The sequence below is a fragment of the Trachypithecus francoisi genome, unplaced genomic scaffold (genome assembly GCF_009764315.1).
Source record: "Trachypithecus francoisi isolate TF-2019V2 unplaced genomic scaffold, Tfra_2.0 Lachesis_group10, whole genome shotgun sequence".
NCBI classification, from domain to species: domain Eukaryota; kingdom Metazoa; phylum Chordata; class Mammalia; order Primates; family Cercopithecidae; genus Trachypithecus; species Trachypithecus francoisi.
Window position 1 is genome coordinate 102152971 of NW_022681455.1, and position 26428 is coordinate 102179398.

The 26428-nt window shown below is 34.9% G+C and overlaps 1 protein-coding gene across 1 annotated transcript in view; it reads right to left on the reverse strand.

Moving 5' to 3' along the window:
• Nucleotides 1-10356: 10356 nt before the first annotated feature.
• Nucleotides 10357-26428, reverse strand: part of CDH8 (cadherin 8) — a 253081-nt gene continuing 237009 nt past the window's right edge. The window contains exons 10-11 of the mRNA XM_033219852.1: nt 13169-13420; nt 10357-11771 (exon numbers count right to left, since the gene is read on the reverse strand). Of these exons, the coding sequence (XP_033075743.1) occupies nt 11278-11771; nt 13169-13420 (746 nt within the window). The 3' untranslated portion in view covers nt 10357-11277. The remainder of the gene's footprint in view (nt 11772-13168; nt 13421-26428) is intronic.

The window sequence follows — 26428 nt, forward strand, 5'->3', positions numbered from 1 at the left end:
GTCACATCATCTAATTATCTCAGTGTGTTAAATTGATCTCTCCAATTAGCTCTGTGTGAACAAGGTCTGTGACTTATCCTACTGCTTTATTCCCAATTACACTCATCACAGAGCTATGTGCAGTGTAGATGCTCAATAAATAGATGGTGATATCCTGAATATAACCCTATTACAAGGAAGAAAATTATATTAGATTTGATCATATCCCTTCACATCTTAAAATCCTCAGTTTCTCTATTGATTCTAATAGTAATGTCTGTCGATTCTAATAGTGATGCTTAAATTTTATTTACAAAATACATCTATTTACAAAGATAACATTGGTTATTCAGTGAACAAAATCGTAATTAACTAACGATATTTAAGAAATCCAGGAATAAACAGTTTTATTGCAATAAGATTTCTAAGAACGTTTAGTCTGGGTATTTCAACAAATGTGAAATATAACAGAAATCTAAACTTGTACTGAAAATACATATCTAAATTGTATGGGTTCCTGTTCTGCACAGCGCAATTTCATAGGCTGGAGTTCCCATTTTAGTCTAGATTCTTCAGTGCATACAAACTTTCACAGTCAGAATACCACCCATCCTCACTGTAATACTTGCTTTCCTATACCAAACACCAAGTCCAAGGAATGTATTATTTATTGATTTTTCTAACCATACCTAACATTATCTTATTTTTATTTATGTATCAATTTGTTTATTAGACCTCTAGTGCAAGTAGATTAGCCACTTTTTCTCAGGTGAGCAAAAATAAATATTATTGGATATGTATCTTTGTAAAATGTATATTTCTGTGAATTTGTTTTAAATTAATATAGATGTTATTTCATCACAAGTTTTATTCTGCAATTTACATTTTTAATTTGACTTTTTTTTCAGAATGAATACACGCTGGCTTGTGTGCATTATTTTATTACTTCTAAATGCCCCATAGTAACTCTTAGTATTTATTAAGAGGACATAATATCCATCCTCCTAGTGTAGATGCGTTCAGTGCCTCTAGCACCTCACTTAAAAAAAAAGGCATGATAAATAACACTGAACATATTCACTTAGGAATCTGTGTAAGAGTTTCTCTTGAATTTACCCCACAATGTGGCATTGTTGGATTACAAAAGAGATATGATGTATGAATCTTCTCAGTCTTAATGTTTTCACTAACACTTGATAGTATCCACCTTTTTATACCTGTCCCATAAATTTAGAGTGATAGTTTACTGTTTCACATTTGCATTTTTAAAAGCAAACTAGTTTGAGTTTTGGTTCATTTACTTGGGCTTGCCTTTGTACCTGCAGCTGGATTTCCATATCTGTTTTTATCACTCATTTTGTTGTGCATTGTCATTTGCTTGTTTTATTTTTTACACCTTGGTGATAAGTTTGTTTTACCTGGTAGTGTAATACTATTCCTTCCTTATCTCTTCACTAGTCTTACTTAAATTTTATGTAACATTATAGAGCTCAACAAATACTAAAATCAAATTTAAAAACAAAGTACTGAATTGGTTACAAATTTCTGTTATTATTTAGATTATAATAGAATAAAAATCATAAATTGCTAATATAATTGACATCATTAGCATTTTCCTTTCATCAGATAAATCATTCAGATTTAGCGGCATTGCTGAAATACTTGCTTAGTAGTCATAGTTTGTCTATTTACTCTGTTAACTTTCTATGTTTATGACAATATCATCTGTAAATAGTGGCACAGTTCCCCTCTTTTCTATAAAGCTTTAAAACTTTGTTTCTGCTTTAGCATTTCTTTGGATATTGGTGGTAGTCAGGACTTTGAATATTATATTGAACCAAAGCAATATGGACAGCCTTCCTTTTCTTATTTTCATCTTAAATAAATTTCCCTTACAATTCTCTATTAACTATTTTATTTACTATAAAATTTAGGTTGATTACCCTTTATCAATTTAAGGACATTCTCATTTATGCATATTGCTTAATCTTCTGAGGGTTTTTATCTTAAGTAGGTCATGAACTCTATCACACTTTTTAAAAATGCACCTATTGAAATGTTCATATGTATGTATTTTTGTGTTTGATAGTCAATTAACTATTTTATAAGATAATCTTTCTATTCCTAGGACAAACAATATTAAAACAAGAGGTATTACTTATTAATACACTATTAGTTTCTATTGATGTTCTCATAGCAAAAATTGGTGTATCTGTAATTTTCTGTTTTTACTTTATTCCCACCAGGTTTTAAGACACACACAATGTATTTTCTAGACTCTGCGTCTTCAGGTCTTCCTGCCTTGCACTTGTGATATCACCTTTGTATATTCCATCTCTCACCATAATGACTGATTGAATTCTTCATTTATTTTATGGTATAGCTCAATAAATATGTTTCTATCTGTAAACTCATTAAGCATTCATTATTTTGAATCAGTATTTTTATGGCAATTTGAAAGTACTAAAACATACACACACACACACACACACACACATACACACACACACAATGCTATTATTTTAAAAACAAGAGCTGTGTCAAACTACTGCAGAAAACAGTAATCTCTGAAAAAGCAGGATGTCTTTCTATCTTTGTCCAAGCCCCACACATGTAGCACACGGCTTATAGCATGATAAGTGCATGACAGATTAGATGCATTCTCATAAATAACCTTTTAATATAAGAATTTCTTATACTTACTCTGCATAAGACTTTTCTCTCCCGATGGATATTGCTTCAATTCTACGCACCCAACATTAATTAAGTGCCAAAACCCTAAACTTCCAAGCAACCAGATAACTTTATCAGTAAGTAGCAATAAACAAACAGAAATGATTTGTTTGAGTGTGTTTCTTCTGTAATTTTTATCATACCTAAACCACAAAGACCAAATGTTCCTTCCCTTGAGATTTAGAATTCAGTCCAAAGAGAAAGGGTATATCTCAGGAATTCTTTCTGGACAAAGTATTATGTTTACAGAGAAAGCTATATGTGCCTTTTTTTTTTTCTACTTTTACATAAGGGTTTCGGGGTATTATCTCATCATTTCCACTAACCAATATTTCCAGTAAGTGAATCATACTTCAGCCAAGAATGAACTAACTGAAGTGGAGCTTTTACATTTTTTCTAATTTCTAGAAAGCTAAAACATATAAAGTTATCAGTGTGACTGACCTTTTCTTTCTGAAATGTATCATGCCTCTTGTGATCTTCATTGACTCAGGTATTGATATACAGAAAAAATCAAAATGTAGCTATGTTTTCTAGATGATCCCTGTGATGGTAAATTTTATATGGCAACTTGACTAGGCCACAGGATGCACAGATGAGACATGATTCCTGGGTGTGTCTGTGATGATGTTTCCAGATAAAGTTAGCATTTGAATCAATGGACTCAGGAAAGTAGATTGCCTTCCCCAGTATACTTGGGCCTCATCTAATACACTGAAGGTATAAAGAACAGGAAGGGGAAATTTGTTCCCTTTTTTTCTGCCTGAATGTTTCAGCTGGAATATCTTATTTCATCTTCTCCTGACTTCAGACTGGCATTTACATCTTTTCTCCCCTGCTTCTCGGGCCTTAGGACTCAGATAGAACTGCAATACTGGTTTTCCTCCAGCTTGCAGACAACAGATCGTAGGCGTTCTCAGCCACCATAATCTCATGAGCCAATTCCTGCTAAAAGCTCCTCTCTCTCACCAAATGGCTCTGTGTCTCTGAAGAACCCTAATACAGTCCCTAACACACCCCATGTAAGAATTTCTATAAGACTCTGATTTCTGTTATCCTTTTCTGTTGTCCATTAGTAGAGAAGTTAGGATGTCAGCCTTTGATAAACAAATTCACTTCTTGTCTTCCTCAATTTTGTAATTGGCCCCACGAATTACATAGTCGTTCAAGCCAAAAATTCTGGGAGTTATTTTTAGATTCCATCTTTATTTTGAGCATGTAATTGAACTACCATTACTACCAATTTTATATCCAAAATATATGTGAATTCTGGGTATTCCTTCTATCTGTATTACCACTCCATAAAGTCAAGATAATATGTTCCTTGGCTTATGATAAAAACCTTCTATCTTGGTTTCCCACTTTCATTCATGTCTACTACAATCTGATTTTCATACAAGAGTCAGAGTGATTATTTTTAAAATATAAATTAGATCATATCATCCCCCTGCCTTTAGATGCCTTCAATTGCCTTCTCTTTTACAAGAAGTAACCATGAGCTCCTTATCTTGGTTGACAAAAACCTGGATAATATGGTCTCTTCCCAGGTTTTCACATCTGTTGCATCTCTTTCACCTTTATCCACCATAATCTGGACTTCATATTCTTTCTTGTATATGCCACTGATTCAGTCTAGGAGAACAACTAACATAAGCATTCCCAAACTCTTTACTATGGTTTTCCTTGATTAAAAAAACTTCACATGGCAACTCAAATATCATTCTGTCCACTGTAAGTAAAACATTTCATTTCTCATCCATCTATTTTGTTCTAGCATATCAAAATTTTTTTGTATTTCTATTTATTTACATTTCTTCCATATTACCAGTTCTTTAAAAAAAAAAATTCTCTTGTCCTATTCCATGCTGTATTCCCAGCACCCAAATGAATGGGAACTCTTTGGTACATATTTCTTAAATAAATAAGGATACTGATTGTTTTTGTAACTTGAAGAATTTCATACATTGAGAAACACAATAATGAAGCCCATTGAGAGATCCCTTCACATCACCATTTATTTTCAGGTGTCAGGACCTCAAGCTAGCCTTACTTTTTGATACTCGCTGTCTAAGATTTGTTTCCCTCCAAGACTCATTCTAACACAGCCTCAAGAAAGATATCTTGCCTTTGCAGACTTAGATAAATATTCTTTCTCTGTGCTTTAAAAACACTGTCTGCTTAGTTCTTCCACAGGATAGCCAAATCAAATGTTTTATCATTTATTTGCTTTTATAATTTATCCAGTTTAACTCCATGTCTTGAAAGGCAAGAGAATTGTGTTGGGTATATCCTTTTTCTGTTACTAGCCTAGTACCTAGTATGTATTTTATAGAAAAGAATTTTTATGTTTAAATGTCTTTTTAAAAGTTTATTTGCAATATCATTATTTATAAATAATTATTATTTATAAATTTTGGCTCTAACATTGAGCCAAAAACATCCATTCATATACTCAACAATCAGACTTGACAAAGATGACATAGCTCTCAAACTTTAGAGGTTAAGAAAATTTAGAAAACCATTAGACATATTTGTAGTCAAAGCAGAACAGTATTGGAAAGGGGGAGGGTGATCCCAATGACTCCTAAATTGTCATGTTCCGTCTTACAGCATAATTGTTAAAATCTTCCTCTTATTTGTGAGGAATCATAGGATGGCCTGGAGTTCTTTGCATGTACAGAAGAAATCCCAAGAAATTAACATTTGGCTTTGGTGACCTCTCATTTCCTTTTCTGGTCCTGACCTCTGAGTTCATTGAAGCCATGGTTTTCCACAGTCTTTCTCTTCAGACAGCATCTTGTGACATTCCTCCTAGCAACCCTCTTCTGTAATCTGTGGATAATAATAGAAATATCTATTATCTATTAGTAGGGATACTTGCAAGAAATAATACTTGCATTCAAGATGTGAATTAGATGGTGGCAGGTAACTCAGATTGGGGAAATACTACAGAAAGGCACTATTTTCTCCAGCAAATGCCTACTAACCTTGAGACCTAGGTGCAACTTCCACACATAAAGGAAGGAGGAGAATACATACAAAATCACTTACAACATTACAACTCAGGAGATGTCCCCAAATACCAGCACGTAATTTCTGTTTCTCTCACATATTTGATGTGTAATTTATCCCTGAAAATTCCTTATAATGTTTCTGAACCTCATTTTTCCTATCCATAAAACACTACAATTGGGCAAATCTAGAGAGTCCTATGAGCACCTAACTTCTGGATCTTTCTGAATGTCCAAAAATGTGCCATTGGTGCTTTTTATAATTTTCCCTTTTAGTATTTGGAAAAACTGTGATTTCTGTTGCACCCATTCTTGAGTTCCCATCTTTTTGGAAAATTTCACCCTGACGCCTTCTTGCGTCTTCCCATATGGGGTCCCTTACTTCCTCCTCAGTACTTCCATACCACTATATATAACTTAGTTTCTATTTCTTATCATCAAAAGTCTCATATTATATTTACAGAAAGAACTGTTTAGTTGAAAGTTAAGGGGTGTTAGTGTCAGACCAACCAAACTTAAACCCAGACTCAAATAGTATTTATCCATAGGCAAAAAAAAAATTCAACAATTAGTTCTTATGAGATTGATTAGGTACATTTTATAAACAAAGAAAATAACTTTGAGAATGCTGCTGTATTTAATATTTCTGTATCAACCATGTAGCTTAATTTCTGTACTGAGAGATACTCAATAAATGTGGCAGACAAAACTTGTTCCTCAGATAGCCCATCAAGTCAGGAAATTTTTAAATTTTATGTCCTCCATAACACTAGGTCTGTGCTCAAAATACTAGGACTAGAATATCTTCAATATCAACAGTATACCATGTAATCCATAAATTTATGTTGACTAAAAATACAATGATAATAAATGTATTTTTAAACGATAGATCATAAAGACATGCTCTTCTACAATTATCATAAGAAGCAATAATTACAAGGACAAAAAATACATTCAACACTGTTTGGCTAACTGAGTAACAGTGCAAAGACACTTTTTATAGCAAATAAAACAGTATTGAAATCGAAAAAAGTATAGAAAAGTATTTCCTGCATAATATATTCTACACTTATTTTCTCCACAAAAAAATACAATGACATTTAAAAAGTCTAAGTACAGCCTCACAATGTGACATATTTAATTCTAAGCCCAGGTATTATGAGCCGTTATTCTGTTCACAAATAAAAACCTGCTTTTAAACCCTTTACCCTCAATTTAATTTCTTTCAAATTCAAGGTTATATTCATGAAAAAAGAGAGCCACAATTTCAATTTTTTAGCAATGCATGAGATTATGAGATGAAAAATTAAAACTATAAATTATACCCAGTAACTTAATTGTGTATATGTGTGCATATTTATATTCATGAATATATTTATAAATATGCATAATGATATATATATTTGTTTTAATGTTGATATTCATGCTTAAGTTGTGCATTTATAAAGCTTTTATAGTGATGCCCGCTGTTACCTTATCTTTTTGACTGACAATGATAGGATTTCAGTCATGCTCAGCCTTTCCGACAGTGCCAGTGATGGGATTTTTTGAAATCTTATTACTGGTTACACTGCCCTGATCTCAGATGGAACTTTCAATCAAAAAGGCAATCAGAAGGTTATACATTCGTGAGATTCCCTGCAAAGCCAGTGATCGCATAATACAACTTGTTGGAAGGGCCTACTTGCCTTCAGTCCTTATGTGGCTATAAAGAGTAATTGGCTACTTAGCTCTCAGCACCCGCTTTTCCTTTTCCAAAATACAGCATAGCCCAGAACTCTGTTGAGTCTCAGTGTGGAATCTGCCTGCTCCTAGGAGATTTCTAAGTCTCATGCAGAGACTTGTCTTACTTTAAGCATCTGATTAAGCAAACTCTCCCAAAGACACATTTGTATCTTTCTAAGCGTTCTTGCCTCACTGGTGATACCAGTAAATCTAAGTTTCCTTTTCTTCTATATATACACATACACTTAACTGCAGATTTTTTTCAAAACAGTTTCACTTTAAAGTTTACACCCTAGAAGTCATAATTCTGTGTGGCAAGGTTAACACATGAATTTAAAAATAGCATATTTTAATCATCGTATTACAAACTTATTGTATTTAGAAACTTATAACTATACTCATAAAAATATTGTAAGAAATACCCCCCTTAATACTCTTTAATATTCATATATGGATGTTTAAGAGACATTTTGCTAATATGATTTGATCAAATCATAGACAGAGTAGAGGCTGAATTGATCCCATGTTGTGTCCAGTCACCCAGGGATGCATCAGTTCCCTAGGTGGGAACCTTGAATTGTGAGGCAGGTGGAGGGAGGTAACTTTGTCTCACTTGGCTCCAACTTAACCATTCTTCTCCATTTAGCAGAGAGTACTCTTGTCTCTGCTATGCCAATGTTGATGAAACAGACAACAATGCACAGAGCTTTAAAAAAAATAGTCATTTCAATAAAGTTTTTAAAATGTGTTATTTAAGAAGTTGAGCATGGGAAACTTAAATCGTAGAAAATGTTAGGAACCTTATTGATCTCTTTTGGTTGAGAAAGTCCTGGCAAGTCTATTGCTAAAGTAAAACCTCAAGTAAAATGTGTTTTTTGTCTGTTTGGGGTGTGTGTGTGTGTGTGTGTGTATGTGTGTGTATGTGTGTATGAGAAAGAGAGAGAGAGAGCAGGAGAGAGAGAAAGAGAGAGAGAGAGTTCATGAGATTTTTAATTTAATTCACGACACTCTAAAAGTATAGGTCAATCTTATTAGGATCAAGGTATTAGTCACTTTATTCTATGTTACAAGACCTGAAATAGGCTTTTAAACGCAAAATGCTGACACTGTGGTGGCAAAGAAAGTCAGCAAGAGATTCATGCTTTCATTCTGTCTCCTAGGCAAAGAGAATATTGAGGCAATGTCTGGTCAACTGGTACACCAGACATTATCTCCCTCTCACAGAAACCACTGTATGAAGATTATCCTGGTTGATTATCAATATCTGAGGATATAGATTTTATTCTCCTTAAAAAACACTGTAATTTTTCTGTTAGACATATTTATGTGTCTATAATCTTTGGGCACGTCAACGTATGCTAGAAATGAGTCTGATGTTCAAGAGATACATAAAACATAATAATAATCTCTCCTCGGTTTGGAAGGTGTAAGATAGTTACAATATTACTATTGATTATTATTGAAACTACTAATAATAATTTACATTCACCAAGCACTTCTTTTAACACTGTGCCAAGTCCTAGTATATTTTAAGGTCATGTTGGACCATCCTTTCGACCTCAAGAAAAAGTATTCACTAGTCATAATACTACATAGAAAAGATGACTTATTCTCAGCAGAAACTCAATAAAAGCTTGATTAAGCCACTGGATAGTTATAAATTGTTAGTACAGTATTTAAACATGTTGTTTCTGTCACTGTGGAGGTAGCCTCTAGGAGTTGGTGCCTTCAGTTTTTGAGTCAAAAACCATTCTCTTCTTAGCAGGCCCACACCAGTGACTGAGATGACAGAGGACCACAGCCTGACTGCTTTAATGGATATGTTTTCACTCTAGAACCCCCTGTCAGGCTAGCAGAGATTTTGCCAGGTCTGCACTGCAGTCTAAGACTCTCTTGCCAAATCCTGCTCCCAATCCCTTTATTGTTACAAGTTTTAGGTCCGCAAACTTGTCTGCAGGTTTTCCCTGCTCAATGTGTCTGCTTCCAGAAGGACCCAAGTGACACAGGTGGACTAGCCTTTAGGCGTTCCGTGTTCCTTTTATGTCCCTGCTGGCATCTTGGTGTATGATCACTGGCAAGCCATTTCTCTTCTCTGTTTTTTTATGATAAAGACTCTTACAAACAAAAGTGACCCTTGGGATGGTTTAGTTGAGTATTCTAGAATTTTAGAGTTGATGATTCTGTTAATAGATCTTCCACTGATTGAAAAAAAATTAATGACAACAAAGGTATTTATAAAAATATATTTCACAAAGTAGGAAACAATACAGGAGTTTCTCTGAATACAATACATGGAGTAAATAAACAATATTGCATTAAAGCAAAGTAGAAAATTAAAATGATCTGCATGTAATACTTGAGTTTTATCATACATTTTCTACTCCTAAATGGCAGGTTTGCATTACAAATTAAATATGCTCACATCTTCTAGTGCTGTTCCTTTTTGGAGTCTAAGACATTCTGTGCATCACCATGAAGATCAGGGATAGGAGTGCTAAAAACATAAGCAGTGAAATTATGTACAAATCAGTTCCTGCTCTAAAACTGTGGGGGGGTAACTTGAAGCATGTTTATTGGGCAGGGCATTATGTAGGTATCTAAAAGTCTAGAGTTTAAATATTCACAGGAATCAATATACTTTAGGATGTTTGTGCTTGTAGTAAAAACACCAAATACTAGGATTATGAACAAAATAGAAAACAGTCCAAAAGTTTCTCTGGGAAAACGCTGTTCCTGCCATCACCAGTTACAAGAACACTTTCTACTCTAAAGAGACTAACAGCTCTCCTTGCGATAATATTGCCTGCCATACTCATCTCATCAAAACGTACATGTATTAAACATTCATTGTATATATATTTATATAAAACAATCTAAAGGATTATAATGGATATAATTTAGTTTTTTTCCCCATATATCCCCTTAATCTATAGATTACCAACCTTAATAAATAAAAGCATGAATGGACATCAATAAAATATTTATTTCGAGGATTAAACAAATAAATTCACGCGCTAGCAATAAAACCATCTGTCTCTTATGTAGTCCACTGTGTAATACAGTTTATCTTTGTGTCCTTGTGGAAGAAGATGAAGCGGAGGGAACGAGGAATCCTGCTTCTAGAAAACAAGCATGTTTGAATGGGATTTCTCTCCTCCCACCACTGAATTGGCATGCCCCACCCTGGAATGGATTACGAACGTGAATATTTTAAGGCTCGACACAATATTTAAAGATGCTATTCAGTCTCTGGTGAGTGGGGCTAACAATTATGTACAATGTGTGGTCACCGTACCGTATAATCTAGGAGGCCTCTCAAAACTCCATAAAGTTATAATGTACAGCAGACCAAGTATTGCTTTATCATTTGTGGCGGGATCCTTTTTGGTGAAGGGGAAAAAAACCATTTGCATTCATAAAAATCCTTGCAGAAGACACATATCAGCAGCAGATTCCTTGCAGGTCCATTTTTTTTTTTTTCTAAGAAAGCACCTTTTAATTTTGATTTTTTTCCTCTATTTAAACCATTTCTCTAAGGATTAGCCAGGATCCCAATCTTTGTCTGTGGTGGTCAGGTAAATATCAAATATCCAAGGACTTCTAGACACTCCACATACTTAATTCACACTCCACAAGATTTATAACCTCCTAACATATACTTTTTTATTTTATTATCTTTTTTGGTTCAACATTAAAATGTGGTTGAGTTTATAGATGACTGGTGCTAAACTTGCCTCTAAAACAAATAGCCACATTGGTTGTATCTAAGGGGAGTGACCCTAGAATATTACAGAATGCTCAGTTCCAGTGATTTATTTATAATCCACTGTCAAGTTTCTTTGTCACTTTCACCAACAGAGTAGAGTTCGCCCAGTCTCTTAAAGCGGGGACCCCAGTCACTGAGGTAGTCAAAATTCTGGTCTGAGTCTGATGTGGTGGACTCCAAGGAGCTGAGGGAGCCAGCCACTGACCCTCGGCCTTCATAGCCATATATCTGAATGGAGTCATATGGCGGGGCCGTGGGATCATTATCTGCCTCATGCAGCCTTACATTTATAAATTCATCGACATCAACACCATTTGGAACTGGAGCAAGCCCTTGCCTTGGCATAAACTGCAAATCTGGTTTAATATCCTTACGGGGTAAAAATCCATTAATTCCATCTGGATTTTGTAAAGTTGCAATGTCAAAAGCCTCTGTGTCCTCCTCCCCTCCTCCTTCATCATCGTAGCGAATGATGTTTTCTCGAACGTCTTCGTCATCTTTGATAATTAATGGCTCGTTTTTATGCCGCCGTAGAGTTACAAACAGCACCACGATGACTAGAGGAAAAATATTAAATAACAGTCAGCCAAACAAGCATATAATTTCACAAGCAACACACTATATATGTTAGGAGAGAGGGGTATTTTTACAAAATTGTGTGAACATACACCTTTAATAATATTTACTGGAGAATTAAGCTAAACATCTTTCTGAATGATGAACATTAAATTTTGAGTAAATACTGTTTCAGATTATTGGTTTATTATACGCTGATAGAGCTGGGTTAAAACAATTGGCATGCATCCATTCATGGTGAAAGTTACATTTTATACTGTTTTGATCATTAGAGTGAGTGGCACAAAATAGAAAATAGCACTGAAAGTATGACTAGTGAAAGTATGACTATGAAAGTATGACAAGCTTGATGTATGTCTCAAGCAAGTCCTTTAACATCCTTTGGTTCCAAAGCTCCCTTCTATTAAAAAAAGGAGCAAACTAGGTCCTTGGGCTTTCACAGTTTTTCAAGGCATTCTCCAGTCAAATTATGTTCTTTTATTAAAAAAGTGAATGTCAAATTTGCACGGGCAACTTGTCTTGTGGGAGGGCTGGAATGCCTCTAGCTGGGAAGAGAAACCTGAATGTGAAGAAAGGGCAAGGAAAACATACCCAACTAGCCAGATCAGCCAAATCAAATGTGGGTTAACGGAGCAAAATATGTCAGCAAAGTGATGCTTAAATCCAAGGCACTGGGTGAGCAAGACAGATGGAACAAGAAAGACAGTAACTGACACCGTCTTTAAAGTGTTTTGTTCTTCAAGGGTAGGATAAGATAGGACTCTCTTGTTTTTCTATTTTCCTATTGTCTAATCTCATTTTATAATTGGATTTTTTAATTAAAAGGTTATAGAATCTTAACTTGCAATCGTCATTTTAAATTGATGTTTATATCAAGGAAAATATCAGAGAAAAGCAATGGTGATTTGAAGAAAACTTATTTTTAGTTTGCTTATTTGCTTTCTTTTCATATGACCAAATTTGGGATCCAATGGACTTGGCAACCCAATCTATAATGAAACACTATTGTGGGCATAGTAGAGCCTGCTGTTGCAGCGAACTGGTATGCCTCACACCCAGAGTTCTTCTTATGTAATAGATGGTGTTGTAACGACATAAAAGCCCTTCCCCACTGCCACCACCATTATGCCTTGTTCATCAGTTTACTGGTGATGGAATTGAAAAAGGCACAGAAAGTCCTCTTCAATTGGACATTTACTATCACAACCCTTTTTCTCTTCACTTCTTCTTAGAGATCTCAAAACGTGGAGAAGGAAGGGAAGTACCTTTTCCCCAAGGGAATGCTGTTGCCTGTATAGATGAGAGTTTTCTGTCCTTATTTACAGTCATTTATGAACCAGAAAAAGGGTGACCAGTAGGCTATGAAGGAAATACGTACCTAACAGCAAAATGATGCATGCTAATATGGCAATTAAGGCGCCCATACTGAGTCCAATTGGAAGGACATAAGCTTCAACATTACAAGACTGGACGACACCGTCATTGCTGCAGCCACAGACCCGGATGGTCAGGGTGCTGGTGCTGCTCAGTGGAGGGTTTCCACTATCACTGATTATGATTGGTAAAAGATAGACTTCTTGCTTCTGGCGGTTGAATCCATTATGCTTTGCCAAAATACTTAGGGAATTATCTGGAAAAAGTAAAAATTACAGTAAGTTGCATCATTTCAAAATGACTGCCCAAATAACACTTTTTTTTCTAGTTCATGAACCCTTTGCAAACCTCAAGACAATCCCAACTTCAGTGGACTGCTCAGGCTTTCTCCCCGACTCATTTTTTTATTTTATTTTATTTTATTTTATTTTATTTGAGACGGAGGCGCGATCTCGGCTCACTGCAAGCTCCGCCTCCCGGATTCACGCCATTCTCCCGCCTCAGTCTCCCGAGCAGCTGGGACTACAGGCGCCCGCCACCTCACCTGGCTAATTTTTTGTATTTTTAGTAGAGACGGGGTTTCACCGTGTTAGCCAGGATGTTCTAGATCTCCTGACCTCGTGATCCACCCGCCTCGGCCTCCCAAAGTGTTGGTATTACAGGCGTGAGCCACCGCGCCTGGCCCGCACTTTTTCAATCTGCATGGACCAGGACAACCGTAACAGGTTGAATGAATGGGACCTCGAAGGGACCAAGGGAGTTTTACCATCATCACCTTAAAAATGCAAAACATTTCTTCTACAAAAATAATCTTAAGTGTCCCTTCCGAAGACATATATTTATCTCGTCTCCGTATACCATACATAAGTTTGATTTTCTTTATTTAGCCTGATAATAAAATAAATCATTTATTTAGAATGATAATAGGTTAAGCAAATTTGATTGGATAAAATGTCATCATATTTGAAACACAAGTTTGAGAAGCTCTGTATTAAAAGTTGGACTGTATAACAATAGTTGCAAAACAATGCACTTTGTTGATTGCCCACAGGTACCTAAAAAGAGAGTCACTCATGGCCTAGAGCACTCACACTAAGATACAGCAAAAGCCCTATTTACTACCCGGAGGAGATATGCGCCATACATTAAAACTCTGTAGAGAAGACCTATAGTGGTTACATAGTAAGAACAAAATGAGAAGTCATAAAACTTGTGCTCCATTTTGCATGTGTCAGTTAATTATATGGAGGTATACACTGGTTGTCTGAAGCAACAGTTAAGCAATACTTAAGAATATACTTCAGTTCAAAGTAAAACTGGTCAGTGAGAAGTGGCTGCTCCCATGTTAGACACACTGTTCTCAAACTTTCACCCCCAAGTTGAAATATTTTGTTATCATTCATCCTCATTCATAAATTGCAGTCACATTGTATATAATAATTGTTAATGTGCTTTCTCATGTTGATTACTGAAAGATATACATTTACTCAAAATGGAAATGTTGATTAACTCTAAGTGATATTATAGCCAAAAGTAAATAAACACAAGTTTGGTTACTGTGCATAGTGTTATTTGGGCAAAATAATTATTTGGGTTTTTTTTTTTTTTTTCAAATATTGGCAAATTAGAGGCCCCAGAACACTGGGCTACCTAATCATTGCATTTAATGGTAATGATTCCAAACCACTGCCATCCAACTTCTGAGCATCAGTATCCTATTGGTTTCCAAAATACTCAACTAAGTGAGATATTCCATTCAGATGACTTCAAATAAGTTTTATAAAACTACTGTACCATACAGCACTATACTAGGATGTCCAAAAACTGATAGTCATTCCCCAAAATAGATGTATAGTTATATTTAATTTTGCTTTGTTTAAGATATAAACAGGCCTATAATGCTTTTCTAATAAGCAGTCAAATAGAAAAAGCACTCTGATTTAACAATTATTTTCTGAATTTCTTCTGGTTGTACATCATTATATAGTAATTTGAACATACTTAGAAAAAGAGATTTCTAATGTAGTTAAGCAGTTATATACCAAATGATCCAGTAATCTTTATTGTCATGATCTAGACGGAAATACCAGTGAGCTAAGAGCGAGGAACATTATTTCAAAACAGATATAGAATATATAGTTGTTTTATATTTTCAGAAAGTATATGAGAAGTCTGAGTACAGCTAATTAGTACAAAGAATATTTCTGGATGGTTTTATACATGATAGTTCAAAACAAAAGATAGAATTTGTTCTTCAAGAGACAGTTAATAAAACTGAAATGAAGCTATTGTCTTTTTGTGGTTGACATTATTTCTATGAGAAACAATCTTCCCATATTCTCCTTTTATAACAGACTCATAATAATTTAGAAACTATAGCAGGAATATTGCTTGCTGCAGAACAAAGCTATCTCTTTTACTACTGAGAAAAGCATTGGTGGGTCTAACACTAAATTCATACTTATATATATATATATTTTTACTAATCCTGGAATTTGCCTATCTTGCTCTCCTTTCTACACACAGAAAATTGTTGACTGAGTAAAGAAAGTCTATGAGTTATTCTTGCTAAATTTTACCTGCCAGTTCCAGGCAACATCAATTCCTTTTTTATCTACTCATTTTTTTTTTTTTCCTATTTTTGGATTGGTATTTGTATTTGTTTTCAATTTACTTGAGTTCTTTCATTAGGCTAAATGAAATTGCCATTATTTTACACATCAAAAACCATAGAATATTAGCAGCTTCACAAAGCTCAAATTAATGATTTTGGAATAATTTTTTAAATCTTAAATGTAAATATCTTCTACAAAGTTGTGGTTTCTTCTTTAACACTCTTTAACTTCTTTAACACATGCCTTTTCATTTAAATTTTTGAATTTAATATAGTTTATTTTATTTTTTATAATTAGTGTTTTCAAGCCTTATTTTAAAAATTCTTATTTAAAATTTCTTAATTATATACAATTATTTTTAGGTTGTTGTATTAATTTGATTGTTTTCTATACTAAAACTGATTTTTCCAATGTTAATTATGGAGTAACTTATCACTTACCTACTGATCGTCAAAGCTCATTTTCTCACAAATGAAATTTTTATGCGTCCTCATTCTTTTAAGAGATCTCTCTTCTGTTTCAATAATCTGGTCTCTAACTCTGAATGAATGAATACCCTGTTTCTTATGTATGAAAACTTTATCATAAATCTTGATATGGGTTACAGCATTTTTCACACCGTGTTCTTTAAAGATATTTTGGCTATTATTGTTCATTTGCTATTATCTGAAAAATATAGAATCAGATTATCAAGTTTTATAAAAATTCCTATAAGAAATTCTGTAGAAGTTATATTTAAATATTAACCAATTTCAAAATAATTACATCTTTATCATCAGCTTTCTACATTAAGACAGTGATTTATTTATGTTCTTTAATATATGTCAATAAAACGTTTTTAGCTTACAAAAATGTCCACATCTTTTTGTTAGATTTATTTTTGCTGCTGTATATGGTTTCTTGTGATAGTAAACCTGTTTACAATTTAGTTACCTTTTTAAAAATATATTTTCAACTCACTGCTGCTGATAATTTAACTGTCTTACACATTGATTTTAGCTTCAACAATCTTCTAAGACTTTCTTTTTATTTATGAAAGCGTATCTTATCAGAGAATTCCATTTCAGCATGATAGCAAAAGGAGCTCCACAGATGTGCTTTCCAGTGAAACTGGTGAAAATTATAAATGGAAAAACGTTTAAAGATTCTGGAAATGGATCTGGAGGCAAGCAGCAAATAAAGAAACACTTATTTAAGAAAATCGACTAGAGCTTGGTAAGAATGGTAAGACTCTGAGAGTGCATGAACAAGAACCCACTCCCATCCTTCCTTGTCTCAGCTCAGTGAGGTAGAAACTTTACTCCAAACTGGTTTAGTCAAGAATACAGGGGTCCTTCTCCCTGCAGCGAGCAGTTTGTAGGACTATTTTCTGGGGGAAAGGTGTGATGTCAGACATTCTCATTCTGTTCCTAGTTACTTACCGTTCAAGCTAAGCTCTAAGTCAGTGTGGTCAAGAGGCAGGGACTCTTTTCTTCCTCCTGGTCCCCACTCATGGGAGAGAGGCTCTAGCTGGGCACTGTGCCACTGAGAATATGGAGCCTCAATAGTCCTTTCCCTAGCCCACTGGTCACTGGGAGAGGCAAGCCAAAAAATCTTGAGGCTATTTTTCCCTCGGCATCATATGCTCTGTCCTAAGGTATAGCTGTTCCTCAGAAAAACATGCCATGATCTTCACCCCAGCTCCAGAGCCAATAGCTCGGGATTTTGCCCAGGGGAGTGAAAAGCAGGGAATCTTGGAAAGAGGGAGCCTCCGGAGTCCACCTGGGTCAGAATGAATCTGAAAGTCTGACCTAGGAAACTACTCTTTCGAAGGAGATCAAATTTGAATGGATTGGTCCTTAGAGCAATTTAGGTTCCAAAGCAGCCTTACAAACAATACAGAAATCCTGTTGGTAATTAGTGGAGTTTACCAGCTAGACGTGGTCAGGGGAAAAGGCAATCAAGGAGAGCCCTGCCCAGACAATTGTAATTCTAAGGTGACTGTGGACACACCCATGGCTGAGATTCCCTGAGGTGAAACATCAGAGATTTAATACTACAGAGGGGGAAATAGACTTCACTAAAACAATCCAGCCAGTCATTAAACAAACAAGAGAATAAAATAAGCTTTCAGAAGATAGTACCCAGTTTTGCTATATTATCTAAAATGCCTAATTTCCAACAGAAGATTATGAGACATGCAAAGAATGAAGAAAATATGACCCATGGGAGAAAACAGCTGGGAAAAACAAAAAGCCCATGAGAGGGACAATAAAGCATTAACTAGAGTGACTAAAACAGTAGACTTGAATTGGCAAAAGAAATGATAAGTGAATTCAAAGATAGAACAATAAAGAATACACAAACTAAAGAAGAGAAAGGAGAAAAGAATAAAGAGAAATAAGCAGAGTCTCAAAAAATGTGTAACACCATTAAGTGCACCAACAAATATGTAATGAGTGTACTAAGGGAGGAGAAGGAGAAAGAAACGAAAAAAATATCATTGAAAACCTGAATTAAAAAAAAAATAGTCTATACATCCAGAAAGCTTAAGGGACTCCAAGAACATAACACAAAGATATTCATAAATAGACATATCATAGTGAAAACACGGAAAGCCAAAACCAAGTAGAACATGTTAAAAACAAGAGAAAATTGACTCCACTTAACAGCTAAAATTTCATAGAAACAATGAAGGCCAGACGGGCGTGGGATAACATATTCAAAATGCTCAAGGAAAAAAATTGTCAACCAGCAATCATATTCAGCAGAGCTATCTTTCAAAATAAATATGTATATGAAATAAAGATATTCTCAGATGTACAAAAAAACTGAGTGAATTTGTCACCAGCAGGCATGCTTACTAAGAAATACTAAAGGAAGTTTTCTTCAAACTGAAAGCAAATGACCCTAGATGGTGACTCAAATCCACATTAAAAGTAAAAAGAGTATCAGTGACAATAATTATCTACTTATAAAAGACAGTATAAATGCATAGTTTTTCTTCTTTTTTATCTTAACTGTTCTACAAAGCAATTGTATAAAACAATTATGTTTTTCAGCATAAAATATCTATTTTTTGAGCATAAAATATCTAGAAATTAAAAAGTAATAGTTGCATACTTTAATACCTCACTTTCAATAATAAATAAAACATTGAGGCAGAAATCAAGGTAGAAGGTAGAAGACTTGAAAAACAATACAAACTATACCTAACACTGTGGAACACTCAACAACTGTATAATAAATATTCTTCTCAAGTGAACTTGGAACATTCTGCACTGTGAACTATATGCCAGGTCATAAAACAAACCTCAATGTTTGGATGAACGGAGGCAAGATGGTGCACTTCCGGGTTCTTCATCCCCCCAACTTTTCCCGCGCGCCCGCGAAAATGCAGCCGGCGCCCGGGAAGGTGCAGACGAACTGGGCATGCGCCAGGTGACGTCAATCCGAAGAGACCAAGATTTACCTGGTTGCACCTGTGGAACGCCCCCTGACACGCTGGTGCCCCGCCTATTGCCCTCCCACTCCTAGAAAAGCCGCCCCCCGCCACGCGCAGCCTTCCTCAGTCCTCCACTGCTGTCGGGATGTCAGGACTGCAGGAACTCCGTCGGAGAGCCCCACGGAGGACTCTGTCGGCCTTCTTTGCCGGAGGCCGACAGACCTCTTCCCCACACCTTAGGTGACCAAAATAAACTTGCAGTTTTGCTCCTACACTTGCCTACTCGCTGGTTCTTTTGTGCCCGCTCTGGTGGTCTTAGAAAAACAAATCACTCAATACATGATAGAATGATAGAACTAATCCAAAGTAGGTTGTCTGACCACAATGGAATGAAGTTACAAACCAATAATAGGAAGAAATTTGAGAAACTCACAGATACGTAGAAGTTAAATAATGCACTCTTAAATAGCCAATAGATCAAAGAAGAAAGCAAAATGGAAATTTTAAAAAAATTATGAAACAAATGTAAATAAAGATACTATGAAATCAAAATGTGTGAGTTGCAACTAAGGGAGTCCTTAGAGGGAAATTTATAGCTCTAAATGTCTGTATTAAAAGAGCAGAAAGCTCTCAAATCAATAGCCCAGATTTTTACCATCGGCCATATAAAAGGAAGAGCAAAATAAGCCTAAAGCAATCAGAAGAAAGGAAATGGTAAGGATTTAAAGAGCAAATTAGTAAAATAGGGAATAGAAAAATATATCTGATCATATTGAGGGTATTTCTACATAGTCACACATTCTCTGCAAATAAGGGATTTTATTCATTCCTTTTCAAGTATTATTGTCTTCATTTTTAAAAAATGTTAGTACACTAATGAGAACTTCTAATACAATTTTGAGTACAAGAAGTTACAGTGGGCACCTTTACTTTGTGAATTTTTTTAAAAAAGAAAAAGGCTTTTGACTTTCAACAATTGGTAAGATAATCAATGGTGTTTATTGGAAGATTTTTTAATTGTCTGTTTATCTGTTTAGATGCACCCCTTTTTTATTTTTTACTTTAGTTTTACTTCAGTTTTTTGTTTGTTTGTTTTATTTGCTGTCCATTAGTGTAAAAGGAAAGAACAGTCATATAAGTGATAGTATTTTGGCTACTCACAACCTCTAAACTTGGCTTCAGTTTTACTCCTACATTATTCAACAACTTTCTTTTCAGTCTTTCATGTTTCCATTGTGTATCATCTTCTTGTCTCTGAATCTTAGCCTGCCCTCTCCACTTATAGCTTCCGCTCCTGCTTATTGCTTTTATTGCATTTGTTTTATCTTTTTGAGCACAGTAAACAGAAGAGTATGTCCTAATAATGAGATGTTAGATAAAAGGGAGAAACTTTTCTAGAATTTGTAAAAAATATATGAAAAAAGAGAGGAAATGATCACTGAATCCATAGTTACATACTACATTATTAAAAAATAAAAATCACTTGAAATTGAGGGTAAAACAACAGTTTCCAAAAGATAGAAGGATATGCTGACAAGATCAATTTTAAAAATGGGCAGATTAGTATCAATTGCAATTCTCTAGGATGAACTAATATCCAACCAGATAGGTTGATGTCCCGTCTCCTACAGTTGTGTTACACTGAGATAGAAACATACCATCACATTATCACCTGGCTCTCTGACATTCTCAATAGGTGTATTCAAATACAGTCAGCTTTCCGTATCCATGGTTTCCACATCTGTGGATTCAACCAACAGTGGATAGAAAATACTTAACAATATAAACAATAACAATATAGTAATTAAAATAATACAAATTAAAAACACAATAAAATATATCTCTATATAGTATCTACATTGCATTAGGTATTATAAGTAATTTAGAGATGAGAAGTATATGGGAGGATGTACATAGAGTATGTGTAAATCCTATGCCATTTTATATCAAGGACTTTGTGCACCTGTGGATTTTGATATCCACAGGAACCAATCCCCACTGTATACCAATAAGCAAATGTACTCATAGTCCCCATTATTTCTCCCAGTTAGAGATTTTCCTGTTTCCTCATTCTTTTGGAATGCTTTACAGATGAATATTATACCAAGAAAAAAGAAAAACTCCGTTTCCAGGAGCTTCCCTATTCTCCACACCCAGTTGTTTATGACTGACTGTTGTACAAAAGATCTTCATGGGGACTTAAAGTGAGCTAAGAGCACCAGGCATGCCTCCAATGACAGTATTCCTAAAGTGGTAGTAGAATTGAGTTTCCTTCTCCTTGGCTGAGAAATACAAGGTATGTGCCAAGTAAATAGTAAAGAAGAGACCAAATGAACAAGAACTCTTTTCAAGGACATAGGTTTGCTTAGTTTCAGGTGGCAGAGTACAGTTATGTAAATATATATGAACTTTTATTCAGATTCTGACAACAGATCGATTATGAACAAAAATATTTAGTTTTATTCTTAGTTTTATATAATTTTGTTTTTCAAGTAATTTGTTAGGTTTTTACTGAATGTTATGAGACCATGCTAAAGGCAGTCATCTTACAACTAATCCCTTATAATGTTGATGCATTACTCTTGTGAAATTTTAGCAAAAAATAGATACTGTTAAATAAAATGTATATGTTTTATTTCATTAAAATATAAGCCCCTTGAGGCAGACTTGCCTTAGTCACAGTTCTACTCCCAGTCTGTAGCACAGGACTTGACATAGAGCAGGAATTCTCATAACATTGGTACCACCGTTTTACCCACTTCTATTTGGAATGATTTTAGTTTTAAGGAACTGAACAGCTAATGGATTCATAAGAACTGAGAAATATTTTTAAAAGTTAGAAAATGAGACAGCAATGAATATCTGTCTATCTGTCTGTCTATATACCTAACTACCTATCTATCCATCTCTCTGATCTTGTAAGAATTTCTGTTACCGAACAAAAACAAAATTGAGTAAGCACATTATTCTGGAAAAACATATCAAGTAGAAATGGAATGCAATATAGACTCTCAATAATAGATAAACATGTATAACTATCTATCTATCTATATATGTGTGTATGTGTGTGTGTGTTGGCAGGGGGGAAACGAGAAAGAGAGAGAGTACATTTAGAATTTCTGCACTTGATTACACATTAGAGATTTTAGTTTCTTCCCCCAAGGTCTGCATGGTTTAGCCCCTGTCTAATTCTCCAGCTTCATGTGCTGCCACTCACCTTTCCCTGTATGTTCCAGACATTCTAGCCTTTTCTGAGTCAAACATCTTCCCTCTTCAGGGCTTTCATATTTGCTCTTTGTTCTGCTTGATAATCTCTCTACCTCTCCTTAGCCATAATCTGAATTGTGAAGATGTATGTGTTCTTTATATCGATGCTCAACTATCACTTCTTTCTGTATAATTTCCTTCACAAACTGTCCCCAATATCTCCAGATAAATGAGTTACATGATCTTACAAAACTCTTTATATTTTTATCAAAACACTATTACAAAGAAATGATAGAGTAATGGAGATAAGATAGATATTAGAGGTACAGAAATAAACTCAGAAGCTTCCAAGTAACAAATAACCAATTGCAGATGCATAATAGGTTTTCAGCAAATATTTGCTGAATAAATAAATAAGTAATCATAAGCTATATTTTGTGGGCTTAAATTTATTTCCCTTCATGTTATTTGTTGTAAAGGGTTATATGTGGTTTAAAATAAATCAGAGAGAGGGAGAGTTCAATTTCAGGCTATTGGAAAGCATATATATCCTGGGGTTGTGTATGAAAATTTAAGAGAAATATTGTTGGTTTCTGAGCCTTTCTCTGGGCATGACTCATATCATGAAACATGAGCAATAAACTGAGGATGCTTAGGTTCAGATAGAAAGAGGCCTTAGAGAGGGGAAAAAATCAAACTTTTATTAAAATATTGAAAACACCATCATGTTAAAGAGGTGCATACCAGAATTCTATTTTACTGAACTGAAATTGGATATGTCAGTCGTATATTCAGAGAGGGGCACACAGATTGAACAATTATCTCCTATAGTTAGTTGAGGAAAAATTTCTTCTTTGATTTTTGATATTTTTGTCCTTGAAGCATTTGGAGATGGAAATCAAGGGATATTCTTTCACACAACGTGAATGTCCTTATAACATATCATTTTTCCTGTAGCAAACAAGGAAGTATTTGTTATGGACTGAATACGTAAATAATTCTTCTGTTGAAGCTATGACCCTCAGTGTGCCTGCATTTGGAGATGGGGCCTCTACAGAAGTAATTAAGGTTAAATAATGTCATAATGGTGAGGCTCTAATCCAAGAAGAATAATGTCCTTATAAGAAGAGACACTAAAGACCTTGTGCTAGATGTTTCTCTCTGTGGGCACACAAAGAAGAGCTCAAAGAAGGGCTCAGCCACCTACAAGCAAAGAGAATAGTACTCAGAATGAAAACTACCTTGCATACTCCACATGTATAGTCCATGAAAAATTAAAAAGTCTATTTAAAGAAAATGTGGCACATATACTCCATGGAATACTATGCAGCCATAAAAAAGAATGAGTTCATAAAAAAGAATGAGTTTCTGAGCAAACTAACACAGGAACAGAAAACCAAACACTGCATGTTCTCACTTATAAGTGGGATTTGAACAATGAGAACACATGGACACAGGCAGGGGAACATCACACACCATAGCCTGTCAGGGGGTGGGTGGCAGGGGGAGGGAGAGCACTAGGACGAATACCTAATGCATACAGGGCTTAAAACCTAGAAGGTGGGTTGATGGGTGCAGCAAACCACCATGGCACATGTATACCTGTGCAACAAACCTGAACGTTCTGCACATGTATCCCAGAACTTAAAGACAAAAAACAAACAAACAAAAGATAGACTGTGCCTATCTGGATAACTCCTCCCTTTTATCTGTGTAATTTATCCCACAGTCTGAATTTCTTGCCTGCCTGCCTGCTTTCCTTCCTTCCTTCCTTCCTTCCTCCTTCCTTCCTTCCTTCCTTCCCTCCTTCCTTCCTTGCCTCTTTCCTTTCTTTTACTTCTTTCAGTTACAGTAGTCCTCCCTTATCAGAGTTTTGTTTTCCATTGTTTCAGTTACTCAAGGTCAGCCACAGTCTGAAACTATGAAATGGAAAATGCCATAAATAAACAATTCATAAATTTTAAATTGTGCACCATTCTCAGTAGCATGATGAAATCTTTCTCTGTCCCTCTCAGTCCCACTTGGGATTTAAATCATCCTTTTTTTCCAGCACATCCATGCTGTATATACTCCCTGCCCTTTAGTCACTAGGCAATCATTTTCGTTCAGGTTGAAAAAACATAGAACATACTCTGTGTGTGTGTGTGTGTGTGTGTGTGTGTGTGTATATATGGTTTGGTATTATCTGTGGTTTCAAGTATCCAATCTGGATTTGGAACATATCCCCTGCAGATAAAAGAGGGAAATACTCTATTTTCTTTGTATTTTTAATAAAACAGGATTGGCCATTATTATTACTGTTAGTATTTAAATATCTCAAGTTCTTTCCACATTGTTTATTGTTTAGATAAAATAAAACAGGCAAATCCAAATTCTCTTTTTCTTTTAGCATACTTCATCTGTTGCCCTGATATGGAAATGTTACTTTGGTCTAGATCCTATGTATTTAAAATTATTGAGCTATGACTTTTGGTTGTCCTTTTAGATGCAAACAAAAAGAAAAAGGGAGGCAGAGTTAATGAAGGCACTTGTCAGGCAAATATTTATGGCAAAATAAATAGATGAAGAGAAGATCAGTAGATATTGTGCCTTGTTGAGAAAAGTTGCCTGACATTTGACTTGCAAATTTATTTCAAATTTTCTTGGTTAAGTCAAATGAAATAAAAACGGTAAGAAGGTCAAAACAAAGAAAAAAATGTCACTGTGTTTAGTAGGTATGGACAAGAGATTTAATTAAGTTCTTATCACTGTGTTGTATCTGTTGTTTATTTATAAAAACCCAGCAAAACAATAAAAATACCAAATCCAGAAATTTTCAGCATATTAGAAGAATATATATACAGTAGTATCCAATATTTAGGAATATGAACAAATATTATAACATCCACACTTCATTTATATCTTTCTATTCTAAATACCGAGTCTTGTTGGAAACAGTCGCAGTGTAATGAATTAATAAAAACTAAGTCTTTGTGAAGCCAGTCTCCTTCAGTACCATTACAACTTCCTCCATAATTAATTGAAAGTGTACCAACATACTAAATCTGCCACAAGCAATTGGATATTCTGAGCCACCTAATTAGATCATTGGCTTATTTGTGACTGCTTTCCATTTTCTCATTAGATTTTCTGTCATGCCACCTGATGTCAATAATATCAATTTTTTGAGTGTTGACTCATTACCAAATATTCTAATACTTAATAATATGGTCTATCTAGCCATAAAATGTTGGAGCAAGGTCCACTTTGACTTTGGGAAAAAAATCAACATCATGGTGGATTCTCACGGAAGTTCCTAGACTAACACCAAACTGAATGTTTAGTCAACAATTTACAATTATACACAAAATGAATTAGAACATTTTAACACAGAAAATCACTTTGCAGGCTCTTTCTGCACTGTAACCAGCTAGCAGTAAAGTTCTGTAAATATCTGCGTGGTTGTCATTTTGGAATGAAAATGGACAGAGAGTAGGCTGTGCTATTCACTTTACAAAACCCAGGAGTCATCAAGTAATGTATGAAACTTAAGCAGCTTGTAAACTTGTTTAAGAAGCTAAATTTACTCTTTTAAAGTTTAAACTGTTCCTATAAAAGATTATTTTAGATCACATGAAGATAGTGTGTAGTGGAATTATGTTCATGAAAGATAATGCTTACTGTCTCCATCCTTTTGCTTTTGGTGCTGTTTCTGTGTATATTATGGTAGGTGGTAGAACATTAGTGTAGTGGTTTGAATAACACATCTAAATCCTAATCCTTGGAATTTGTGAATGTCACCTTACTTGGAAAAGGGTCCTTACATGGAAGTAAGTTAAAAATTTTAAGATGAGAAGTTCATCTGGAATTACCCAGTGCATCCTAAATCCAACAACATTTGCCCTCCTAAGAGTGAGGCAGAGGGTAATCTGACACAGTGATGAGGAAGAGGCAATGTGTCAACTGAGGCAGAGACTGGCATGGTGTGGCCACAGCCAAGGAATGACTATAGCCAACAGAAGCTGGGAGAGACAAAGAA